The sequence below is a fragment of the Oncorhynchus tshawytscha genome, linkage group LG33, assembly GCF_018296145.1.
Source record: "Oncorhynchus tshawytscha isolate Ot180627B linkage group LG33, Otsh_v2.0, whole genome shotgun sequence".
Taxonomy (NCBI): Eukaryota; Metazoa; Chordata; class Actinopteri; order Salmoniformes; family Salmonidae; genus Oncorhynchus; species Oncorhynchus tshawytscha.
Genome location: NC_056461.1, coordinates 49,253,825 through 49,274,664, shown reverse-complemented (window position 1 = coordinate 49,274,664; position 20,840 = coordinate 49,253,825). Strand labels below are relative to the sequence as shown.

The window sequence follows — 20,840 nt, the reverse complement described above, 5'->3', positions numbered from 1 at the left end:
TGTTATATTGATAATTTATTGGATATTATAAACTGTGTGGTTCAAGCCCTGAATGCTGATTGGCTGATAGCCATGGTATATCAGACCGTATATCACGGGTATGACAAAATATACATTTTTACTCCTCTAATTACGTTGGTAACCAGTTTATAATAGCAATAAGGCACCTCAGGGGTTTGTGGTATATGGCCAATATACCACGGCTTCTATTATAAACTGGTTACCAACGTAATTAGAGGAGTAAAAATGTATATTTTGTCATACCCGTGATATACGGTCCAGGCACTCTGCGTTTAATCGTACCCAAGAACAGCCCTTAGTCGTGGTATATTGGCCATATATCACACCATATATCACACCCCTCGGGCCTTATTGTTTAATTGAACTTTATTTTTGTCATCTTTATATTTTGATATTCCTTAATAGATTACAATTCAGAAATCATGCATGTACACTGAACAAAAATATAAACGCAGCATGTAAAGTGTTGGTCCCATGTTTCATGAAAGATCCCAGAAAGGTTTATGTGGGCAGAACAGAACAGGGATTGCAGACGGCATAGCTCAGTGGGGGGTGTTCTATGGCTCCATTATCATGTGTGGGTCTCTGGACCGAGTGCGTTAGTGTGTTAGCACTACTTGAACCAGAGACGGAAGAGGAAACCGGACCCAGCTGCTTTCGTATTGGTGTCTATGGAAGAGCCACCCTGTTAAGCAGAATGTAACTGATCCCCCCCCATGGTAAACGGCCTGAGTTGAACTATTTGTCTTGTTTTGACATTATCGATCATAGTCTGCTGCTGGAGAAAAAAAAAAACATATGTGTTCTGGCTTTACACCCCCTGCTGTGTTGTGGATAAAGAGTTACCTGTCTAACAGAACACAGAGGGTGTTCTTTAATGGAAGCCTCTCCAACATAATCCAGGTAGAATCAGGAATTCCCCAGGGCAGCTGTCTAGGCTCCTTACTTTTTTCAATCTTTACTAATGACATCCCACTGGCTTTGAGTAAAGCCAGAGGGTCTATGTATGCAAATGATTCAACACTATACACGTCAGCTACTGCAGCGACTGAAATGACTGCAACACTATACACGTCAGCTACTGCAGCGACTGAAATGACTGCAACACTATACACGTCAGCTACTGCAGTGACTGAAATGACTGCAACACTATACACGTCAGCTACTGCAGCGACTGAAATGACTGCAACACTTAACAAAGAGCTGCAGTTAGTTTCAGAACAGGTGGCAAGGAATAAGTTAGCCCTAAATATTTCTAAAACTAAAAGCATTGTATTTGGAACAGAACACTCACTAAACCCTAAACCTCAACTAAATCTTGTAATAAATAATGTGGAAATTGAGCTAGTTGAGATGACTAAACTCCTTGGAGTAACCCTGGATTGTTAACTGTCATGGTCAAAACATTGATTCAGTAGTAGTTAAGATGAGCAGAAGTCTGTCCATAATAAAGCGCTACTCTGCCTTCTTAACAGCACTATCAACAAGGCAGGTCCTAACAACACTATCAACAACAGGCCCTAGTTTCTACCTTCTTAACAACACTATCAACAAGGCAGGTCCTACAGGCCCTAGTTTCTACCTTCTTAACAACACTATCAACAAGGCAGGTCCTACAGGCCCTAGTTTCTACCTTCTTAACAACACTATCAACAAGGCAGGTCCTACAGGCCCTAGTTTTGTCGCACCTTGACTACTTTTCAGTCGTGTGGTCAGGTACCACAGAAAAGGACTTGGGAAAATTGCAATTGTCTCAGAACAGGGCAGCACGGCTAGCCCTTAGATGTACACCGAGAGCTAACATTAATAATATGCATGTCAATCTCTCCTGGCTCAAAGTGGATGAGTTTGACTTCATCACTACTTTTATTTATGAGAGGTATGTTGAATGCACCGAGCTGTCTGTCTAAACTACTGGCACACAGCTCAGACACCCATACATACCCCACAAGACATGCCACCAGAGGTCTCTTCACAGTCCCCAAGTCCAGAACAGACTATGGGAGGCGCACAGTACTACATAGAGCCATGACTACATGGAACTCTATTCCACAGTACTACATAGAGCCATGACTACATGGAACTCTATTCCACAGTACTACATAGAGCCATGACTACATGGAACTCTATTCCACAGTACTACATAGAGCCATGACTACATGGAACTCTATTCCACAGTACTACATAGAGTCATGACTACATGGAACCCTATTCCACAGTACTATATAGAGACATGACTGTATGGAACTCTATTCCACAGTACTACATAGAGCCATGACTACATGGAACTCTATTCCACAGTACTACATAGAGCCATGACTACATGGAACTCTATTCCACAGTACTACATAGAGCCATGACTACATGGAACTCTATTCCACAGTACTACATAGAGCCATGACTACATGGAACTCTATTCCACAGTACTACATAGAGCCATGACTACATGGAACTCTATTCCACAGTACTACATAGAGCCATGACTACATGGAACTCTATTCCACATCAAGTAACTGATGCAAACAGTAAAATTACATTTAAACAACAGATTAAAAAACACCTTATGGAACAGAGGGGACTGTGAAGCAACACAAACTTTGGCACACACATGCACACACACACACGATATCATACGCACTATACATACACATGGATTTAGTACTATAGATATATGGTAGTGGTGGAGTAGGGGCCTGAGGGGAACACAGTGTGTTGTAGATATATGGTAGTGGTGGAGTAGGGGCCTGAGGGCACACAGTGTGTTGTAGATATGTGGTAGTGGTACAGGGGCCTGAGGGGAACACAGTGTGTTAAAAAGATATGTGGTAGTGGTGGAGTAGGGGCCTGAGGGGAACACAGTGTGTTGTAGATATGTGGTAGTGGTGGAGTAGGGGCCTGAGGGGAACACAGTGTGTTGTAGATATGTGGTAGTGGTGGAGTAGGGGCCTGAGGGCACACAGTGTGTTGTAGATATGTGGTAGTGGTGGAGTAGGGGCCTGAGGGCACACAGTGTGTTGTAGATATGTGGTAGTGGTGGAGTAGGGGCCTGAGGGGAACACAGTGTGTTGTAGATATGTGGTAGTGGTGGAGTAGGGGCCTGAGGGAACACAGTGTGTTGTAGATATGTGGTAGTGGTGGAGTAGGGGCCTGAGGGCACACAGTGTGTTGTAGATATGTGGTAGTGGTGGAGTAGGGGCCTGAGGGCACACAGTGTGTTGTAGATATGTGGTAGTGGTGGAGTAGGGGCCTGAGGGCACTCAGTGTGTTGTAGATATGTGGTAGTGGTGGAGTAGGGGCCTGAGGGCACTCAGTGTGTTGTAGATATGTGGTAGTGGTGGAGTAGGGGCCTGAGGGAACACAGTGTGTTGTAGATATGTGGTAGTGGTGGAGTAGGGCCTGAGGACACACAGTGTGTTGTAGATATGTGGTAGTGGTGGAGTAGGGGCCTGAGGACACACAGTGTGTTGTAGATATGTGGTAGTGGTGGAGTAGGGGCCTGAGGGAACACAGTGTGTTGTAGATATGTGGTAGTGGTGGAGTAGGGGCCTGAGGACACACAGTGTGTTGTAGATATGTGGTAGTGGTGGAGTAGGGGCCTGAGGGAACACAGTGTGTTGTAGATATGTGGTAGTGGTGGAGTAGGGCCTGAGGAACACAGTGTGTTGTGAAATCTGTGAATGTATTGTAATGGTTTTAAAATTGTATAAACTGCCTTCATTTTGAAGAGTAGCTGCTGCTTATGGGAACCCATAATAAATACAAATACAAATCTTCATTTAAAATCCACCATGTTTGCTTGAACTATAAACTGACTTGGCAGCCATTTTCCCCCAACTGCCAACTGTCTGACAGCTGTTTCTATGGCGATCAAGATGTCAAATGATAATTTGCCTTGTTGTAAATTCACCTTATGTAGCCCTGCCAACCTGACCCACTTCCTGATTGAATGCTGTTGTTTTCAATCTTCCAGTCCATTCTGGCCCGTTGACACAAACCCAGGGTTGAGTAGTTGATAAATATAAATGACTTTCGTCAAAAAATAAATGAACTGCACATATTCTGAAAGATATATTAATTCTCTGTTGAGGAAAATTATAAAAAAATATGTAAATGTTTGTTTTCATGTAGTAGGATGCCGACGTTAGCGCTGTTAGCATTCCCATAGACTCAACATGGATGGTTAGCTAGCTAGCGTTTTTAGACTATTCAATCTAAAGCCAAAGCGTTACAGATTCCACAATAGAAATGTAAAGATCATTTATGATTGAGAAAATTAATTCACGCTGTAAAGGCTGAATATCCACAATGCGGATTGAATTAAGCCCTCTATTTAATTAGAGTTATCCACACCAGCCTGGTCTCATAGACTAGACATAACATAGCAAACTTAAATCCGGGACTCTTATATATGCTATGTTTGGTATGGTTACATAAGACAGATGGTTACAAACTAAAGTTGGATGGGTGGGCATACAATGTGAACATCTAGCAACCCAACGGTTGCAGCTTTAGCAACTTTCCAACTACTTACTACTTTTTAGCTACTTTGCAACTACTTAGCATGTTAGCTAACCCTTCCCCTAACCCTAACCCTGTTAGCTAACCCTTAGCTAACCCTTAACCCTGTTAGCTAACCCTTCCCCTAAACCTAACCCTGTTAGCTAACCCTAACCCTGTTAGCTAACCCATCCCCTAACCCTAACCCTGTTAGCTAACCCTTCCCCTAACCCTAACCCTGTTAGCTAACCCTTCCCCTAACCCTAACCCTGTTAGCTAACCCTTCCCCTAACCCTAACCCTGTTAGCTAACCCTTCCCCTAACCCTAACCCTGTTAGCTAACCCTTCCCCTAACCCTAACCCTGTTAGCTAACCCTAGCACGGTGGCTAGGAAAAACTCCCTAGAAAGGCCAAAACCTAGGAAGAAACCTAGAGAGGAACCAGGCTATGGAGGGGTTGCTAGGAAAAACTCCCTAGAAAGGCCAGAACCTAGGAAGAAACCTAGAGAGGAACCAGGCTATGAGAGGTGGCTCGGAAAAACTCCCTAGAAAGGCCAGAACCTAGGAAGTAACCTAGAGAGGAACCAGGCAACGGAGGGGTGGCTAGGAAAAACTCGCTTGAAAAGGCCAAAACCTAGGAAGAAACCTAGAGAGGAACCAGGCTATGAGAGGGGTGGCTAGGAAAAACTCCCTAGAAAGGCCTAAACCTAAGAAGAAACCTAGAGAGGAACCAGGCTAAACTCCCTAGAAAGGCCAGAACCTAGGAAGTAACCTAGAGAGGAACCAGGCTATGAGAGGTGGCTAGGAAAAGCTCCATAGAAAGGCCAAAACCTAGGAAGAAACCTAGAGAGGAACCAGGCTATGAGGGGTGGCTAGGAAAAACTCCCTAGAAAGGCCAGAACCTAGGAAGTAACCTAGAGAGGAACCAGGCTATGAGGGGTGGCTAGGAAAAACTCCCTAGAAAGGCTAGAACCTAGGAAGTAACCTAGAGAGGAACCAGGCTATGAGAGGTGGCTAGGAAAAGCTCCCTAGAAAGGCCAGAACCTAGGAAGAAACCTAGAGAGGAAGAAACCTAGAGAGGAACCAGGCTATGAGGGGTGGCTAGGAAAAACTCCCTAGAAAGGCCAAAACCTAAGAAGAAACCTAGAGAGGAACCAGGCTATGAGGGTTGGCTAGGAAAAACTCCCTAGAAAGGCCAGAACCTAGGAAGTAACCTAGAGAGGAACCAGGCTATGAGGGGTGGCTAGGAAAAACTCCCTAGAAAGGCCAGAACCTAGGAATTAACCTGGGGAGGGAAAAAAAATAAATAATAATAATGTACACTCAATCAGATCAAGCGTTAAACGTCGATAGCAGACATGCGCATATCAGATGTTTTGGCATACTTGGAGGTGGAACTGAGTTAGAGCCATCAAATTGGTGAGCAGCTGCTTGTTCGATCATTGTCACGAGGCCTACCCCCAAATCACATTAGAAGTTTCAGAAAGAGAAAGTGTAGGATCAAATAGAAATACCATTAAATTAAACATGGAGGATTTTATATTATGATAATGGAGTCGAGTGTTGTCCTGATGGTTTATAACGGTCATGATTTGTATCATCGATTGCACAGTCTGTTTTGTTGGAATGTTGTTATTGTATCACTAGGTGAGTTGGTTGTGTTTTATCTGTTGTATGTGAGTTGCTACTCATTTAGATAAACGTCCGTGTTTGTTTTGGTTCTTTTCAAACATTTCAGTGTTCGAACTTTGTGAACAAGGCTGCATGCGATTTCTGTTAAATCGTGCCGCCAATGGCAATGTCTGCTAGGGGAAGCCAGAGTAGCTTACCAAGCAAGAGGAGTCTTGGGTAGTTGATATGCACTAGGGGGAGCCAGAGTAGCTTACCAAGCAGGAGGAGTCTTGGGTAGTTGATATCCACTAGGGGGAGTCAGAGTAGCTTACCAAGCAGGAGGAGTCTTGGGTAGTAGGGGAGCCAGGTAGCTTACCAAGCAAGAGGAGCCTTGGGTAGCGATATCCACTAGTGGGGAGTCAGAGTAGCAAGCAAGAGGAGCCAAGAAATAGGAGTCTTGTGTGGTGTATATCCACTAGGGGAGCAGGAGTAGCATACCAAGCAAGAGGAGCCTTGGGTAGTGGATATACACTAGGGGGAGCCAGAGTAGCTTACCAAGCAAGAGGAGCCGAGGGACCTCTGATTGACTGGCTAGAGACAATGTTTGAACTTCCAGATCTGGTGTTATATGCCTATTTACAAATGCTAGCTACTTGTCAGGCTAGTCTGGAGTTCCGTTCTGCTTTACGACACTACTTTTAAGCCACAGAAGCAAAAAATGTCTCTTTTTTGAATTGTAATTGCTAGAGCTTGAAATGCTATTCCTACTCAGGAGGAGAAGAAAACAAAGACTGAGAAAATGGCCAGTTCATCCACTGAACCCTACAAGAGAGGACGATGGAGAGAACAAGTCTCTTGTCCAACCGATGTGAAGCATTGACGCAGGGAAAGACATTTTCAATACTTTCGGATGTCGGTTGCCAGATTTCACGACTTACTTCAGCTGTTTGTCCTTCACATCTCCCACGAGAGAACTCACAGCTTGCCTGTAAGTGCTGCAGTGTAAAGCAGAACAGAACAGAATAGAATAAATAGAATATAATAGAACAGTGTAGAACAGAGCAGAATAGAATAGAACAGTGTAGAACAGAGCAGAATAGAATAAATAGAATATAATAGAACAGTGTAGAACAGAGCAGAATAGAACAGAATAGAACAGAATAGAATAGAATAGAACAGAATAGAATAGAACAGTGTAGAACAGAGCAGAATATAATAGAACAGTGTAGAACAGAGCAGAATATAATAGAACAGTGCAGAACAGAGCAGAATAGAATAGAATAGAACAGAATAGAACAGTGTAGAACAGAGCAGAATAGAACAGAATAGAACAGAATAGAACAGAATAGAATAGAACAGAATAGCAGAACAGAGCAGAATAGAACAGAATAGAACAGAATAGAATAGAACAGAGCAGAATAGAATATAGAACAGAATAGAACAGAATAGAATAGAACAGTGTAGAACAGAGCAGAATAGAATAGAACAGAATATAATAGAACAGTGTAGAACAGAGCAGAATAGAATAGAATAGAACAGAATAGAACAGTGTAGAACAGAGCAGAATAGAACAGAATAGAACAGAATAGAATAGAACAGAGCAGAACAGAGCAGAATAGAATAGAGACAGAATATAATAGAACAGTGTAGAACAGAACAGAATAGAACAGAGCCCGTAAGTGCTTCGGAAAGGCTGTCTGTAAACCCTGTGTTTTCTTTGGCGAGTGGCAGCACACAGAAAAGTATCGTTGCGAGTTATAACTCATCTCTACAGTTTGTGCCATCACCGCGGAAGTTTGCCAGGCTATCTGGCATGTCCTGAAGGAGGATTCTGTTGCTTATCCCTTCAGCGGCACAAATTGGCAGAGATTTTGGGGATCGTTCGAATGATCCGTTTTGTGGAGGTACTGTCTATGGAAAACCTGTTCGGATCCGAGATACGACATCACTACAACCACAAGGGCTTTTTCTCCTGATGGCGATGCAAGGTACCGATATGCAGGTAAGATACTCTGGCAGTCTGCGATACAAGGTACCGACTATATCCAGGTAAGATACGCTGGTAGTCTGCGATACAAGGTACCGATATCCAGGTAAGATACCCTGGCAGTCCGATACAAGGTACCGATATCCAGGTAAGATACCCTGGCAGTCTGCGATACAAGGTACCGATATCCAGGTAAGATATCCTGGTAGGTCAAGGTAGATATGCCCTGGTAGTCTGCGATACAAGGTACCGATATCCAGGTAAGATACCCTGGTAGTCTGCGATACAAGGTACCGATATCCAGGTAAGATACCCTGGTAGTCTGCGATACAAGGTACCGACTATATGCAGGTAAGATACTCTGGTAGTCTGCGATACAAGGTACCGATATCCAGGTAAGATACTCTGGTAGTCTCTGATGAAAGGTACCGACTATATCCAGGTAAGATATAAATACTTGGGACTATATACATCTGACTTAATACATGTGTCTATTTTGCATTCAGAAAGTATTCCTACCCCTTGACTTTTTCCACATTTTGTTACATTCCAGCCTTATTCTAAAATTGATTTTTTTTAAATTATCCTCATTAATCTGCACACAATAACCCATAATGACAAGCAAAAACTAATGACAAAGCGAAAACAGGTTTTTAGAAATGTTTGTCAATTTATTTAAAAAAAAAACAGAAATACCTTATTTATGTAAGTATTCAGACCTTTTGCTATGAGATTCAAAATTGAGCTCAGGTACATCCTGTTTCCATTGATCGTCCTTGAGATGTTTTTACAACTTCATTGGAGTCCACCTGTGGTAAAGTGATTGGACAAGATTTGGAAAGGCACACACCTGTCTATATAACGTCACTGTGCATGCCAGAGCAAAAACCATTTCATGAGGTCAAAGGAATTGTCCGTAGAGCTCCAAGACAGGATTGTGTTGAGGCACTGATCTGGGGAAGGGTACCAAAATATTTCTGCAGCATTGAAGGTCCCCAAGAACACAGAGGCCTCCTTCATTCTTAAATGGAGGAAGTTTGGAGCCACCAAGACTCTTCCTAGAGCTGGCCGCCCGGCCAAACTGAGCAATCGGGGGAGAAGGGCCTTGGTCAGGGAGGTGACCAAGAACCTGATGGTCACTCTGACAGAGCTCTGGAGTTCCTCTGTGGAGATGGGAGAACCTTTCCAGAAGGACAACCATCTCTGCAGCATGCCACCAATCAGGCCTTTATGGTAGAGTGGCCAGACGGAAGCCACTTCTCAGTAAAAGGCGCGTGACAGCATGCTTGGAGTTTGTCAAAAGGCACCTAAAGACTCTCAGACCATGAGAAACAAAATTCTTTGGTCTGATGAAACCAAGATGGAACTATTTGGCCTGAATGCCAAGCGTCACGTCTGGAGAAAACCTGGCACCATCCCTACGGTGAAGCATGGTGGTGGCAGCATCATGCTGTAGGGATGTTTTTCAGCAACAGGGACTGGGAGACAAGTCATGACCAAGAAAAAGATTAACAGAGCAAAGTACAGAGAGATCCTTGATGAAAACCTGCTCCAGAGCAGTCAGGACCTCAGACTGTGTCGAAGGTTCACCTTCCAACAGGACAATGACCCTAAGCACACAGCCAAGACAACAATCGAACATCTCTGGAGAAAACCGAAAATAGCTGTGCGGCAACGCTCCCCATCCAACCTGAGAGGATCTGCAGAGAAGAATGGGAGAAACTCTCCAAATGCAAGTGTGCCAAGCTTGTAGCGTCATACCCAAGAAGACTTGAGGCTGTAATCGTTGCCAAAGGTGCTTCAACAAAGTACTGAGTAAAGGGTCAGAATATTAAATGTAGATGTGATGTTTCAGTTTTATTTATTTTTTAGATTTGCAAACATTTCTAAAAAACTGTTTTTGCTTTCTCATTATGGGGTATTGTGTGTAGATTGATGAGGGGGGAAAAAATAAAAATACATTTTAGAGTAAGGCTGAAACGTAAATAAATGTGGAAAAACTCAAGGGGTCTGAATACTTTCTGAATGCACTGTACTTATTATTGATTCTTATTATTCCTTATTCTCCAGTGACTGGACATTTGCCAATAAAACGGAGGGAAGTGGAGGCAGGTTCTCTCTTCGTCTTAATCTCACAAGGACGAGCCGTCTCTCGGCGTTTCCATCTTGGCAGCCCGAATATGGTGATTAGGTCGGACTCCAACTTACATTGGCACACACACTGTTCAGTTGGGATGCAGAAAAACCCTCGGAAATTCCAGGGTGTGGATACCAGGGTTGGGGTGAATTCCAAATTGGATTTAAAATTCTAAATTAAATTCTGGAATTCAAGCAAGAAGTGGAGAATTCACTTTGGAATTGAATTTGAATTGCAGCAATCAACCCTCCAAAAGTGGAATTGATTTGGAATTTAAATTGGAATTTAGACTATCTTGAATTGGAATCGAATAAGAACCATCCTTCGGTTGGAATTGAGTTAGAATTTAGACTGTCTGAATTGTGATTAAAATGGTTAGATAAAAACATCCTTGGAATGGAATTGGAATTTATAATGTTAAAACTTGAATTGTATTATAACTGTGGAAACATCTAGTTACTGGAGTTGATTTATTTATCATTTTGAAACTTGAATTTTATTATAACTGTGCAAACATCTAGTTACTGGAGTTGATTTATTTATCATTGAAATTGAATGCAAACTTTGTTTAAAAATCAATCAAATAATTCTAATAATTTATAATTCTATTCTATTACTGTATATAACGGGGAGTGGGGTGTAGTCTGTCATTATGGCGGCAGGCCTAGTGTTGGGCCAGTAACCGAAAGGTTGCAAGATCAAATCCCCGAGCTGACAAGGTACAAATCTGTTGTTCTGCCCCTGAACAAGGCAGTTAACCCACTGTTCCTAGGCCGTCATTGTAAATAAGAATTTGTTCTTTAACTGACTTGCCTAGTTAAGTAAGGTAAAACTGTGTAATTTAGGTCAACTATCCCTTTGTATGGTGAAAAAGTCAAAGTACACTGTGTTGTTTACTCAATTATTCTGTATTGTTTTTCAATTCTACAATATATACCATTTAGCTGACATTTTAGTCAAACGTGACTGACAGTTATTCATGCATTCATATTTGACAGAAGGGTTTTCATTCACTCTGGGTTGACCCGGCAGATGGGTGTGTTTTTAATGTCATCAATCATTCATCTACAAAAGGGTCAGTCAGTAAATCACTCAGTGTGGTAGCTCAGTGTGGTAAATCAGTGTAAATCACTGTGTGGTAAATCACTCAGTGTGGTAGCTCAGTGTGGTAAATCACTCAGTGTGGTAAAATCAGTGTGGTAGCTCAGTGTGGTAAATCACTCAGTGTGGTAGCTCAGTGTGGTAAATCACTCAGTAAATCACTGTGTGGTAGCTCAGTGTGGTAAATCACTGTGTGGTAAATCAGTGTGGTAGCTCAGTGTGGTAAATCACTCAGTGTGGTAGCTCAGTGTGGTAAATCACTGTGTGGCTGTGTGGTAAATCAGTGTGGTAAAGCTCAGTGTGGTAAATCACTCAGTGTGGTAAATCACTCAGTGTGGTAAATCACTCAGTGTGGTAAATCACTCAGTGTGGTAGCTCATTGTGGTAGCTTGTGGTAGCTCAGTGTGGTAGCTCAGTGTGGTAGCTCAGTGTGGTAGCTCACACAGCAGCTCACACAGTGTGGTAGCTCAGTGTGGTAGCTCACACAGCGTGGTAAATCACTCAGTGTGGTAGCTCAGTGTGGTAGCTCAGTGTGGTAGCTCACACAGTGTGGTAGCTCAGTGTGGTAGCTCAGTGTGGTAGCTGTAGTGACTGTCCACAGCTCTCTGTCTCCTCCTCATCATCATCAGCTGTTAGTCGACTGGCCTCTTCATCCTTGTCCAGTCGCAGACACATTACCACCCTGGAGACAGACAGACAGACACATTACCACCCTCGAGACAGACAGACAGACAGACAGACAGACAGACAGACAGACAGACAGACAGACACCCAGACAGACAGACAGACAGACAGACAGACAGACAGACAGACATTACAGACAGACAGACAGACAGACAGACAGACAGACAGACAGACAGACATATTACACCCAGGAGACAGACAGACAGACAGACACATTACTACCCAGACAGACAGACAGACAGACACATTACCACCCTGGAGACAGACAGACAGACAGACAGACACATTACCACCCTGGAGACAGACAGACAGACAGACACATTACTATCCTGGAGACAGACAGACACATTACCACCCTGGAGAGAGACAGCTCAATCACAATATACTACAACCCTGGAGAGAGAGAGCTCTATCACAATATACTACAACCCTGGAGAGAGAGAGCTCTATCACAATATACTACAACCCGGGAGAGAGAGAGCTCTATCACAATATACTACAACCCTGGAGAGAGAGAGCTCTATCACAATATACTACAACCCGGGAGAGAGAGAGCTCTATCACAATATACTACAACCCGGGAGAGAGAGAGCTCTATCACAATATACTACAACCCGGGAGAGAGAGAGCTCTATCACAATATACTACAACCCGGGAGAGAGAGAGCTCTATCACAATATACTACAACCCGGGAGAGGACCTCAGCCACCCGAGCCACAGCCTGTTCACCCCGCTACCATCTAGAAGATAATCAAGGACCTTAGCCACCCGAGCCACAGCCTGTTCACCCCGCTACCATCTAGAAGATAATCAAGGACCTCAGCCACCTGAGCCACAGCCTGTTCACCCTGCTACCATCTAGAAGATAATCAAGGACCTCAGCGAGCCACAGCCTGTTCACCCTGCTACCATCTAGAAGATAATCAAGGACCTCAGCCACCCGAGCCACAGCCTGTTCACCCTGCTACCATCTAGAAAATAATCAAGGACCTCAGCCACCCGAGCCACAGCCTGTTCACCCCGCCACTATCTAGAAGGAGGAGACAGTATAGGTGCATCAAAGCTGGAAGAAGAGACTGAAAAACAGATTTTTAACTCCAGGCCATCAGACTGTTAAATAGTCACCACTAGCCAGCCTCCACTCAGTACCCTGCCCTGAACCTTAGTCACTGTTACTAGCCGGCTACCACCCGGTTCTCTACCCTGAACCTTAGAGGCTGCCGCCCTATGTACATAGACATGGAACACTGGTCCCTTTAATCATGGAACACTGGTCCCTTTAATCATGGAACACTGGTCCCTTTAATAATGGAACACTGGTCCCTTTAATAATGGAACACTAGTCACTTTAATAATGGAACACTGGTCCCTTTAATAATGGAACACTGGTCCCTTTAATCATGGAACACTGGTCCCTTTAATAATGGAACACTGGTCCCTTTAATAATGGAACACTGGTCCCTTTAATAATGGAACACTAGTCCCTTTAATAATGGAACACTGGTCACTTTAATAATGGAACACTGGTCCCTTTAATAATGGAACACTGGTCCCTTTAATAATGGAACACTGGTCCCTTAATAATGGGACACTGGTCCCTTTAATAATGGAACACTGGTCACTTTAATAATGGAACACTGGTCACTTTAATAATGGAACACTGGTCCCTTTAATAATGGAACACTGGTCCCTTTAATAATGGAACACTGGTCCCTTTAATAATGGGACACTGGTCCCTTTAATAATGGAACACTGGTCACTCTAATAATGGAACACTGGTCCCTTTAATAATGTTTACGTACTGTTTGATTAATTTCATATGTATCATCTGTATTGCAGTCCAGGTTAATCTTATTAAACTACTTTGTACACATATTTTCTATTCAGAAACTGTCCATAATATCTATACACACTATTACATAGTACATACGAAACCCATGACTGTCTAAGCCCTATGTCCAGTCTAAGCCCTGTCTAAACCCAGTCTAAACCCAGTCTAAGCCCAGTCTATGTCCAGTCTAAGCCCTGTCTAAGCCCAGTCTAAGCCCAGTCTAAGCCCAGTCTATGTCCAGTCTAAGCCCTGTCTAAGCCCAGTCTAAGCCCAGTCTAAACCCAGTCTAAGCCCAGTCTATGTCCAGTCTAAGCCCTGTCTAAACCCAGTCTAAACCCAGTCTAAGCCCAGTCTATGTCCAGTCTAAGCCCTGTCTAAACCCAGTCTAAACCCAGTCTAAGCCCAGTCTATGTCCAGTCTAAGCCCTGTCTAAGCCCAGTCTAAGCCCAGTCTAAGCCCAGTCTATGTCCAGTCTAAGCCCAGTCTAAGCCCAGTCTAAGCCCAGTCTAAGCCCAGTCTATTGTCCAGTCTAAGCCCTGTCTAAGCCCAGTCTAAGCCCAGTCTAAGCCCAGTCTAAGCCCAGTCTAAAAACCCTGTCTAAGCCCAGTCTAAGCCCAGTCTAAGCCCAGTCTAAAAACCCAAATGCATTGAATAACAGCCCAGTCTAAACCCTGTCTAAACCCTGTCTAAGCCCAGTCTAAGCCCAGTCTAAACGGATTAGCCCTGTCTAAGCCCAGATCATAATGCCCAGTCTAAGCCCAGTCTAAGCCCAGTCTAAAATTATTAGCCCTGTCAAGCCCAGTCTAAGCCCAGTCTAAGCCCAGATTTGTATGAGCCCAGTCTAAGCCTTCGGACATTGTCTAAACTTATTAGCCCTGTCTAAGCCCAGTCTAAGCCCATTTCTAAGCCCAGTTTTAAATTGTTTTATATTGTCTAAACCCTGGAGTCTAAGCCCAGTCTAAACCCTGTCTAAACCCTGTTCTAAACCCAGTCTAAGCCCAGTCTAAACTATTAGCCCTGTCTAAGCCCAGTCTAAGCCCAGTCTAAGCCCAGTTAAATTATTAGCCCTGTCTAAGCCCAGTCTAAGCCCAGTCTAAGCCCAGTCTAAGCCCAGTAGTTAGATACTACTGCACTAGCTAGGAACTAACTAGATTAGCCCTGTCTAAGCCCAGTCTAAGCTATTAGCCCTGTCTAAGCCCAGTCTAAGCCCAGTCTAGCCCAGTTCTAGGAACAAACTATTAGCCCTGTCTAAGCCCAGTCTAAGCCCAGTTAAGCCCAGTCTAAACTATTAGCCCCTCCAAATGCATTGAATAACAGATAAACTACATGTATTTAACACCGGTATTCTTGCCACTAAACAGTCTTCATATACCATAACTGGTTTTAGAGGGAAACCGTCAGATGAGTCTTCTGTGGTGGTGGTGGTGGTGGTGGTGGTGTTGGAGGGGGTTAGATACTACTGCACTGTTAGAGCAAAACGGAGAACGATACATCGTGTTGGAGCGTGAGAGTCTCATCTTTCCATAAGAGGATCATAATGATATGCCAAACCGTTAAGACGCTGTTACAGCCGATTTGGTGAGAAGACCGATTTTAGGGACGGTTTGTTAAACACTGCTAGGAACTAGCATTCCGTTCACAGCAGAGGAGGAAGTTAGATACTACTGCACTGTTGGAGCTAGCATTTAGTTAGATATCTCTAGCATTAACTGACAGATTTGTATGAGGATCATTTTTAATTATGCTAATTTTATTAGATACTACTGCACTGTTGGGGGCATTTAGTTACATACTACTGCACTGTTGGGGCTTCATTTATATGTTGCACTGGAGCTGACATAAGCATTTCATTCTAATGTTTCTATATTTCTTAACTTGCACTGTTCTTTACATGTTTTGGATTTGCACTGTTGTATTTGTTTTTATATTGTTAGCTATTACTGCACTGTTGGAGCTAGCATTTAGTTAGCTATTACTGCACTGTTGGAGCTAGCATTTAGTTAGCTACTACTGCACTGTTGGAGCTAGCATTTAGTTAGCTATTACTGCACTGTTGGAGCATTTAGGAACATAAGCATTTAGTTAGATACTACTGCACTGTTGGAGCTAGGAACATAAGCATTTAGTTAGATACTACTGCACTGTTGGAGCTAGCATTTAGTTAGATACTACTGCACTGTTGGAGCTAGGAACATAAGCATTTAGTTAGATACTACTGCACTGTTGGAGCTAGCATTTAGTTAGATACTACTGCACTGCACTGTTGGAGCTAGCATTTAGTTAGATACTACTGCACTGTTGGAGCTAGAACATAAGCATTTAGTTAGATACTACTGCACTGTTGGAGCTAGCATTTAGTTAGCTACTACTGCACTGTTGGAGCTAGCATTTAGTTAGCTATTACTGCACTGTTGGAGCTAGCTAGCATTTAGTTAGCTATTACTGCACTGTTGGAGCTAGGAACATAAGCATTTAGTTAGATACTACTGCACTGTTGGAGCTAGGAACATAAGCATTTAGTTAGATACTACTGCACTGTTGGAGCTAGCATTTAGTTAGATACTACTGCACTGTTGGAGCTAGCATTTAGTTAGATACTACTGCACTGTTGGAGCTAGGAACATAAGCATTTAGTTAGATACTACTGCACTGTTGGAGCTAGGAACATAAGCATTTAGTTAGATACTACTGCACTGTTGGAGCTAGGAACACAAGCATTTAGTTAGATACTACTGCACTGTTGGAGCTAGGAACATAAGCATTTAGTTAGATACTACTGCACTGTTGGAGCTAGAAACACAAGCATTTAGTTAGATACTACTGCACTGTTGGAGCTAGAAACACAAGCATTTAGTTACTGTTGGAGCTACTACTGCACTGTTGAGAGAACTAAGCATTTAGTTAGACTGCAACTAGGAACATAAGCATTTAGTTAGATACTACTGCACTGTTGGAGCTAGGAACATAAGCATTTAGTTAGATACTACTGCACTGTTGGAGCTAGCATTTAGTTAGATACTACTGCACTGTTGGAGCTAGCATTTAGTTAGATACTACTGCACTGTTGGAGCTAGGAACATAAGCATTTAGTTAGATACTACTGCACTGTTGGAGCTAGCATTTGGTTAGATACTACTGCACTGTTGGAGCTAGCATTTGGTTAGATACTACTGCACTGTTGGAGCTAGCATTTGGTTAGATACTACTGCACTGTTGGAGCTAGCATTTGGTTAGATACTACTGCACTGTTGGAGCTAGCATTTGGTTAGATACTACTGCACTGTTGGAGCTAGCATTTAGTTAGATACTACTTCACTGTTGGAGCTAGCATTTGGTTAGATGCTACTGCACTGTTGGAGTTAGCATTTAGTTAGATATTACTGCACTGTTGGAGCTAGCATTTGGTTAGATATTACTGCACTGTTGGAGCTAGCATTTGGTTAGATACTACTGCATTGTTGGAGCTAGCATTTGGTAAGATACTACTGCACTGTTGGAGCTAGCATTTGGTTAGATATTACTGCACTGTTGGAGCTAGCATTTAGTTAGATACTACTGCACTGTTGGAGCTAGCATTTTAGAAGATACTACTGCACTGTTGGAGCTAGCATTTGGTTAGATGCTACTGCACTGTTGGAGCTAGCATTTAGTTAGATACTACTGCACTGTTGGAGCTAGCATTTGGTTAGATGCTACTGCACTGTTGGAGCTAGCATTTAGTTAGATACTACTGCACTGTTGGAGCTAGCATTTGGTTAGATATTACTGCACTGTTGGAGCTAGCATTTAGTTAGATACTACTGCACTGTTGGAGCTAGCATTTGGCATTTTAGATATTGGAGCTGCACTGTTGGAGCTAGCATTTGGTAAGATACTACTGCACTGTTGGAGCTAGCATTTGGTTAGATATTACTGCACTGTTGGAGCTAGCATTTAGTTAGATACTACTGCACTGTTGAGAGCTAGCATTTGGTTAGATACTGTTGGAGCTAGGAACATAAGCATTTCGCTACTCCTGTGATAACATCTGTTAAATATGTGTATGCAACCAATACAATTTGATTTGACTTTGATTTATTTTGATATCCCGGCTTTTATCTATATGATTTGGTAGTATTAACCCACCCAATCAGAATGGTTTTGGTGACTGACCCACCCAATCAGAATGGTTTTGGTGACTGACCCACCCAATCAGAATGGTTGTGTTGACTGACCCACCCAATCAGAATGGTTGTGTTGACTGACCCACCCAATCAGAATGTTTATGTTTTCTGACTTGGCCAATAAGAATGGTTATGTTGACTGACCCACCCACTCAGAATGGTTGTGTTTTCTAACTTGGCCAATCAGAATGGTTGTGTTGATTGAGTTAGCCAATCAGAATGGTTGTGTTGACAGACTCACCCAATCAGAACAGCCGGTATGAGTGCGATGGCTGAGGCCAGCAGGAAGCTGAATCCAGGGAACCAGGAGACAGTGGAGGCGTAGGTACTGCTGAACATGGTGATCCCAACACCTATACTCAGCATCTCCACGAATGCAACACAGGCAAACACTGCACCTGGCGAGAGGAGAGGACACACACACACACACAGATCTGGAGTTTACAAGCATGTCGCTATACCTCGCATTAACATCTGCTAACCATGTGACCAATACAATTTGATGTGATTTGATGATCGTTATTCTGAGTTGTTTTCTGTTACTGGGGCGGCAGGTAGACTAGTGGTTAGAGCGTTGGTAACCGAAAGGTAAGAATCTGTCATTCTGCACCTGAACAAGGCAATTAACCCACCGTTCCTAGGCTGTCATTGTAAATCTAAATTTGTTCTTAACTGACTTGCCTAGTTAAATCAAGGATAAATAAATGACATACTACTGCCAGTCTTTATCATTGACGTTTGCTGATTTGGAGGAGAACAAATGCTGCAGTTATCTCTCTTAGCTTCCTTAGAATCCATGCGCTAACTGGTACGTTGCTCTGGACAAGTTACTTAATTACTCAAATGTAAATGTACTGAACGTGGTTTAGCCTCGTCACTATCGTTACCTTGGGAAGCCTCATGGAAACACTGTAAGAAATGTAGATGGTGAGAGCTGTTTGTAATTTAGCCTAGCATAGCATAGTGTAACATAATGTTATGTAGCCTAGCTCAGCATAGCATAGTGTAACATAATGTTGTGTAGCCTAGCTCAGCCTAGCATAGTGTAACGAAGTGTAATATAGCCTAGCATAGCATAGTGTAACATAATGTTATGTAGCCTAGCTCAGCCTAGCATAGTGTAACGAAGTGTAATATAGCCTAGCATAGCATAGTGTAACATAATGTCATGTAGCCTAGCTTAGCATAGCATAGTGTAACATAATGTTGTGTAGCCTAGCTTAGCATAGCATAGTGTAACATAATGTTATGTAGCCTAGCTTAGCATAGTGTCTTACCCTGTTCAGAGCGGAGTACTATCTTGGACATCATGGACCTCAGAACAGGAGCAGGCATGATGGAGAGAAGGAGAGGCAGCCGCACTAAGGAACACGCACACAGGAGAGAACTAGTTTAGACACACAGGTGAAAAATACCACAGTCGGCCAACACAGCAGCAAGATTTGTGACCTGTTGCCACAACAAAAGGACAACCGGTGGAGCACAAACAACATGTAAATACAACCTATATTTATCTGTTTATTTATTACATACTTCAACTACTTGCACATTGTTACAACACAATATATAGACATGTTTCCCATGCCAATAAAGGGGAGAGACAGAGAGAGAGAGAGAGAGACAGAGAGAGACAGAGAGAGAGAGAGACAGAGAGAGAGACAGAGAGAGAGAGAGACAGAGAGAGAGAGACAGAGAGAGAGAGAGAGAGACAGAGAGAGAGAGAGACAGAGAGAGAGGGAGAGAGAGACAGAGAGAGAGAGACAGAGAGAGAGAGACAGAGAGAGAGAGACAGAGACAGAGAGACAGAGAGAGAGAGAGAGAGAGAGACAGAGAGAGACAGAGAGAGAGAGAGACAGAGAGACAGAGAGAGAGAGACAGAGAGAGAGAGACAGAGAGAGAGAGACAGAGAGAGAGAGAGAGACAGAGAGAGAGAGACAGAGAGAGAGAGACAGAGAGAGAGAGACAGAGAGAGAGAGAGAGAGAGAGAGAGAGAGAGAGAGACAGAGAGAGAGACAGAGAGAGAGAGAGAGACAGAGAGAGAGAGACAGAGAGAGAGAGACAGAGAGAGAGAGAGAGAGAGAGAGGGAGGAAGAGAGAGAGATGGGAAGAGAAGGAGAGACAGAGGGAGAGAGAGAGAGATTTTAATTTTGAATGTTCTTAATTGGAAAATATATTTAAGAAAAAAAAAAACATTTTCGCTAACCCCTAACCTAACCCCCGTCCGTCCGTCCGTCTCACCTAGGAACATGAGCAACGTGCTCTTGGCGAAGGCTGCCATCAGTAGTCCTGCAGCGACAGACAGCAGTCCCAGTAGTACTATATACCCGTCCCGAAGACAGCGACAGCAGGGACACCCCTGCAAAGCTCCCCAGGTAGATGAGTGTAGACAAGGCTGAACCATAGCCAACCAACACCTCACTCCAACACAGAGGAGCATTCAGCTCATACAGGATGAAGATGGACATACCACCCAGCTTCGACACCTGTGGGGGAGAGAGGGTGGACACAGTTACTTATTTTCTGTTACTAGTTATTTGAACGCAATGTTTGAAAAATACTACATCTATTGAACAATCAGTTTAGATAGCTGACAAGGAGATGGGGGGAGGGGGAGGAAGATGGGGGAGGGGGAGGGAGAGAGGAGCAGGCCATGAGCAGATGAGCTCCTGAATCTTTCAGCATTTTTTTGTTGACAAAAAGATTGATTTTGATTTTACAAGGACATATAGGATACTAACCTCCACAACATAACCTTCACTACAAACCTGCAATCTGATTTTGGACAAAATTACCTGGAAGGATTCTAGAA

At 43.3% G+C, this 20,840-nt stretch overlaps 1 protein-coding gene across 2 annotated transcripts in view; it reads right to left on the bottom strand.

Moving 5' to 3' along the window:
* Nucleotides 1–11,806: 11,806 nt before the first annotated feature.
* The window catches only part of LOC112237834 (solute carrier family 46 member 3), a 29,060-nt gene continuing 20,026 nt past the window's right edge, over nt 11,807–20,840 (bottom strand). Inside the window, exons 4-7 of one of the 2 annotated variants that reach the window (XM_042311630.1) lie at nt 20,270–20,514; nt 19,309–19,392; nt 18,273–18,429; nt 11,807–12,035 (exon numbers count right to left, since the gene is read on the bottom strand). In XM_042311630.1, coding sequence (XP_042167564.1) covers nt 19,314–19,392; nt 20,270–20,514 — 324 coding nt within the window. In that variant the 3' untranslated portion in view covers nt 11,807–12,035; nt 18,273–18,429; nt 19,309–19,313. Of the gene's footprint in view, nt 12,036–12,377; nt 12,394–18,272; nt 18,430–19,308; nt 19,393–20,269; nt 20,515–20,840 lie in introns of those variants that run through there. The other variant, XM_042311631.1, reaches the window with a different exon arrangement.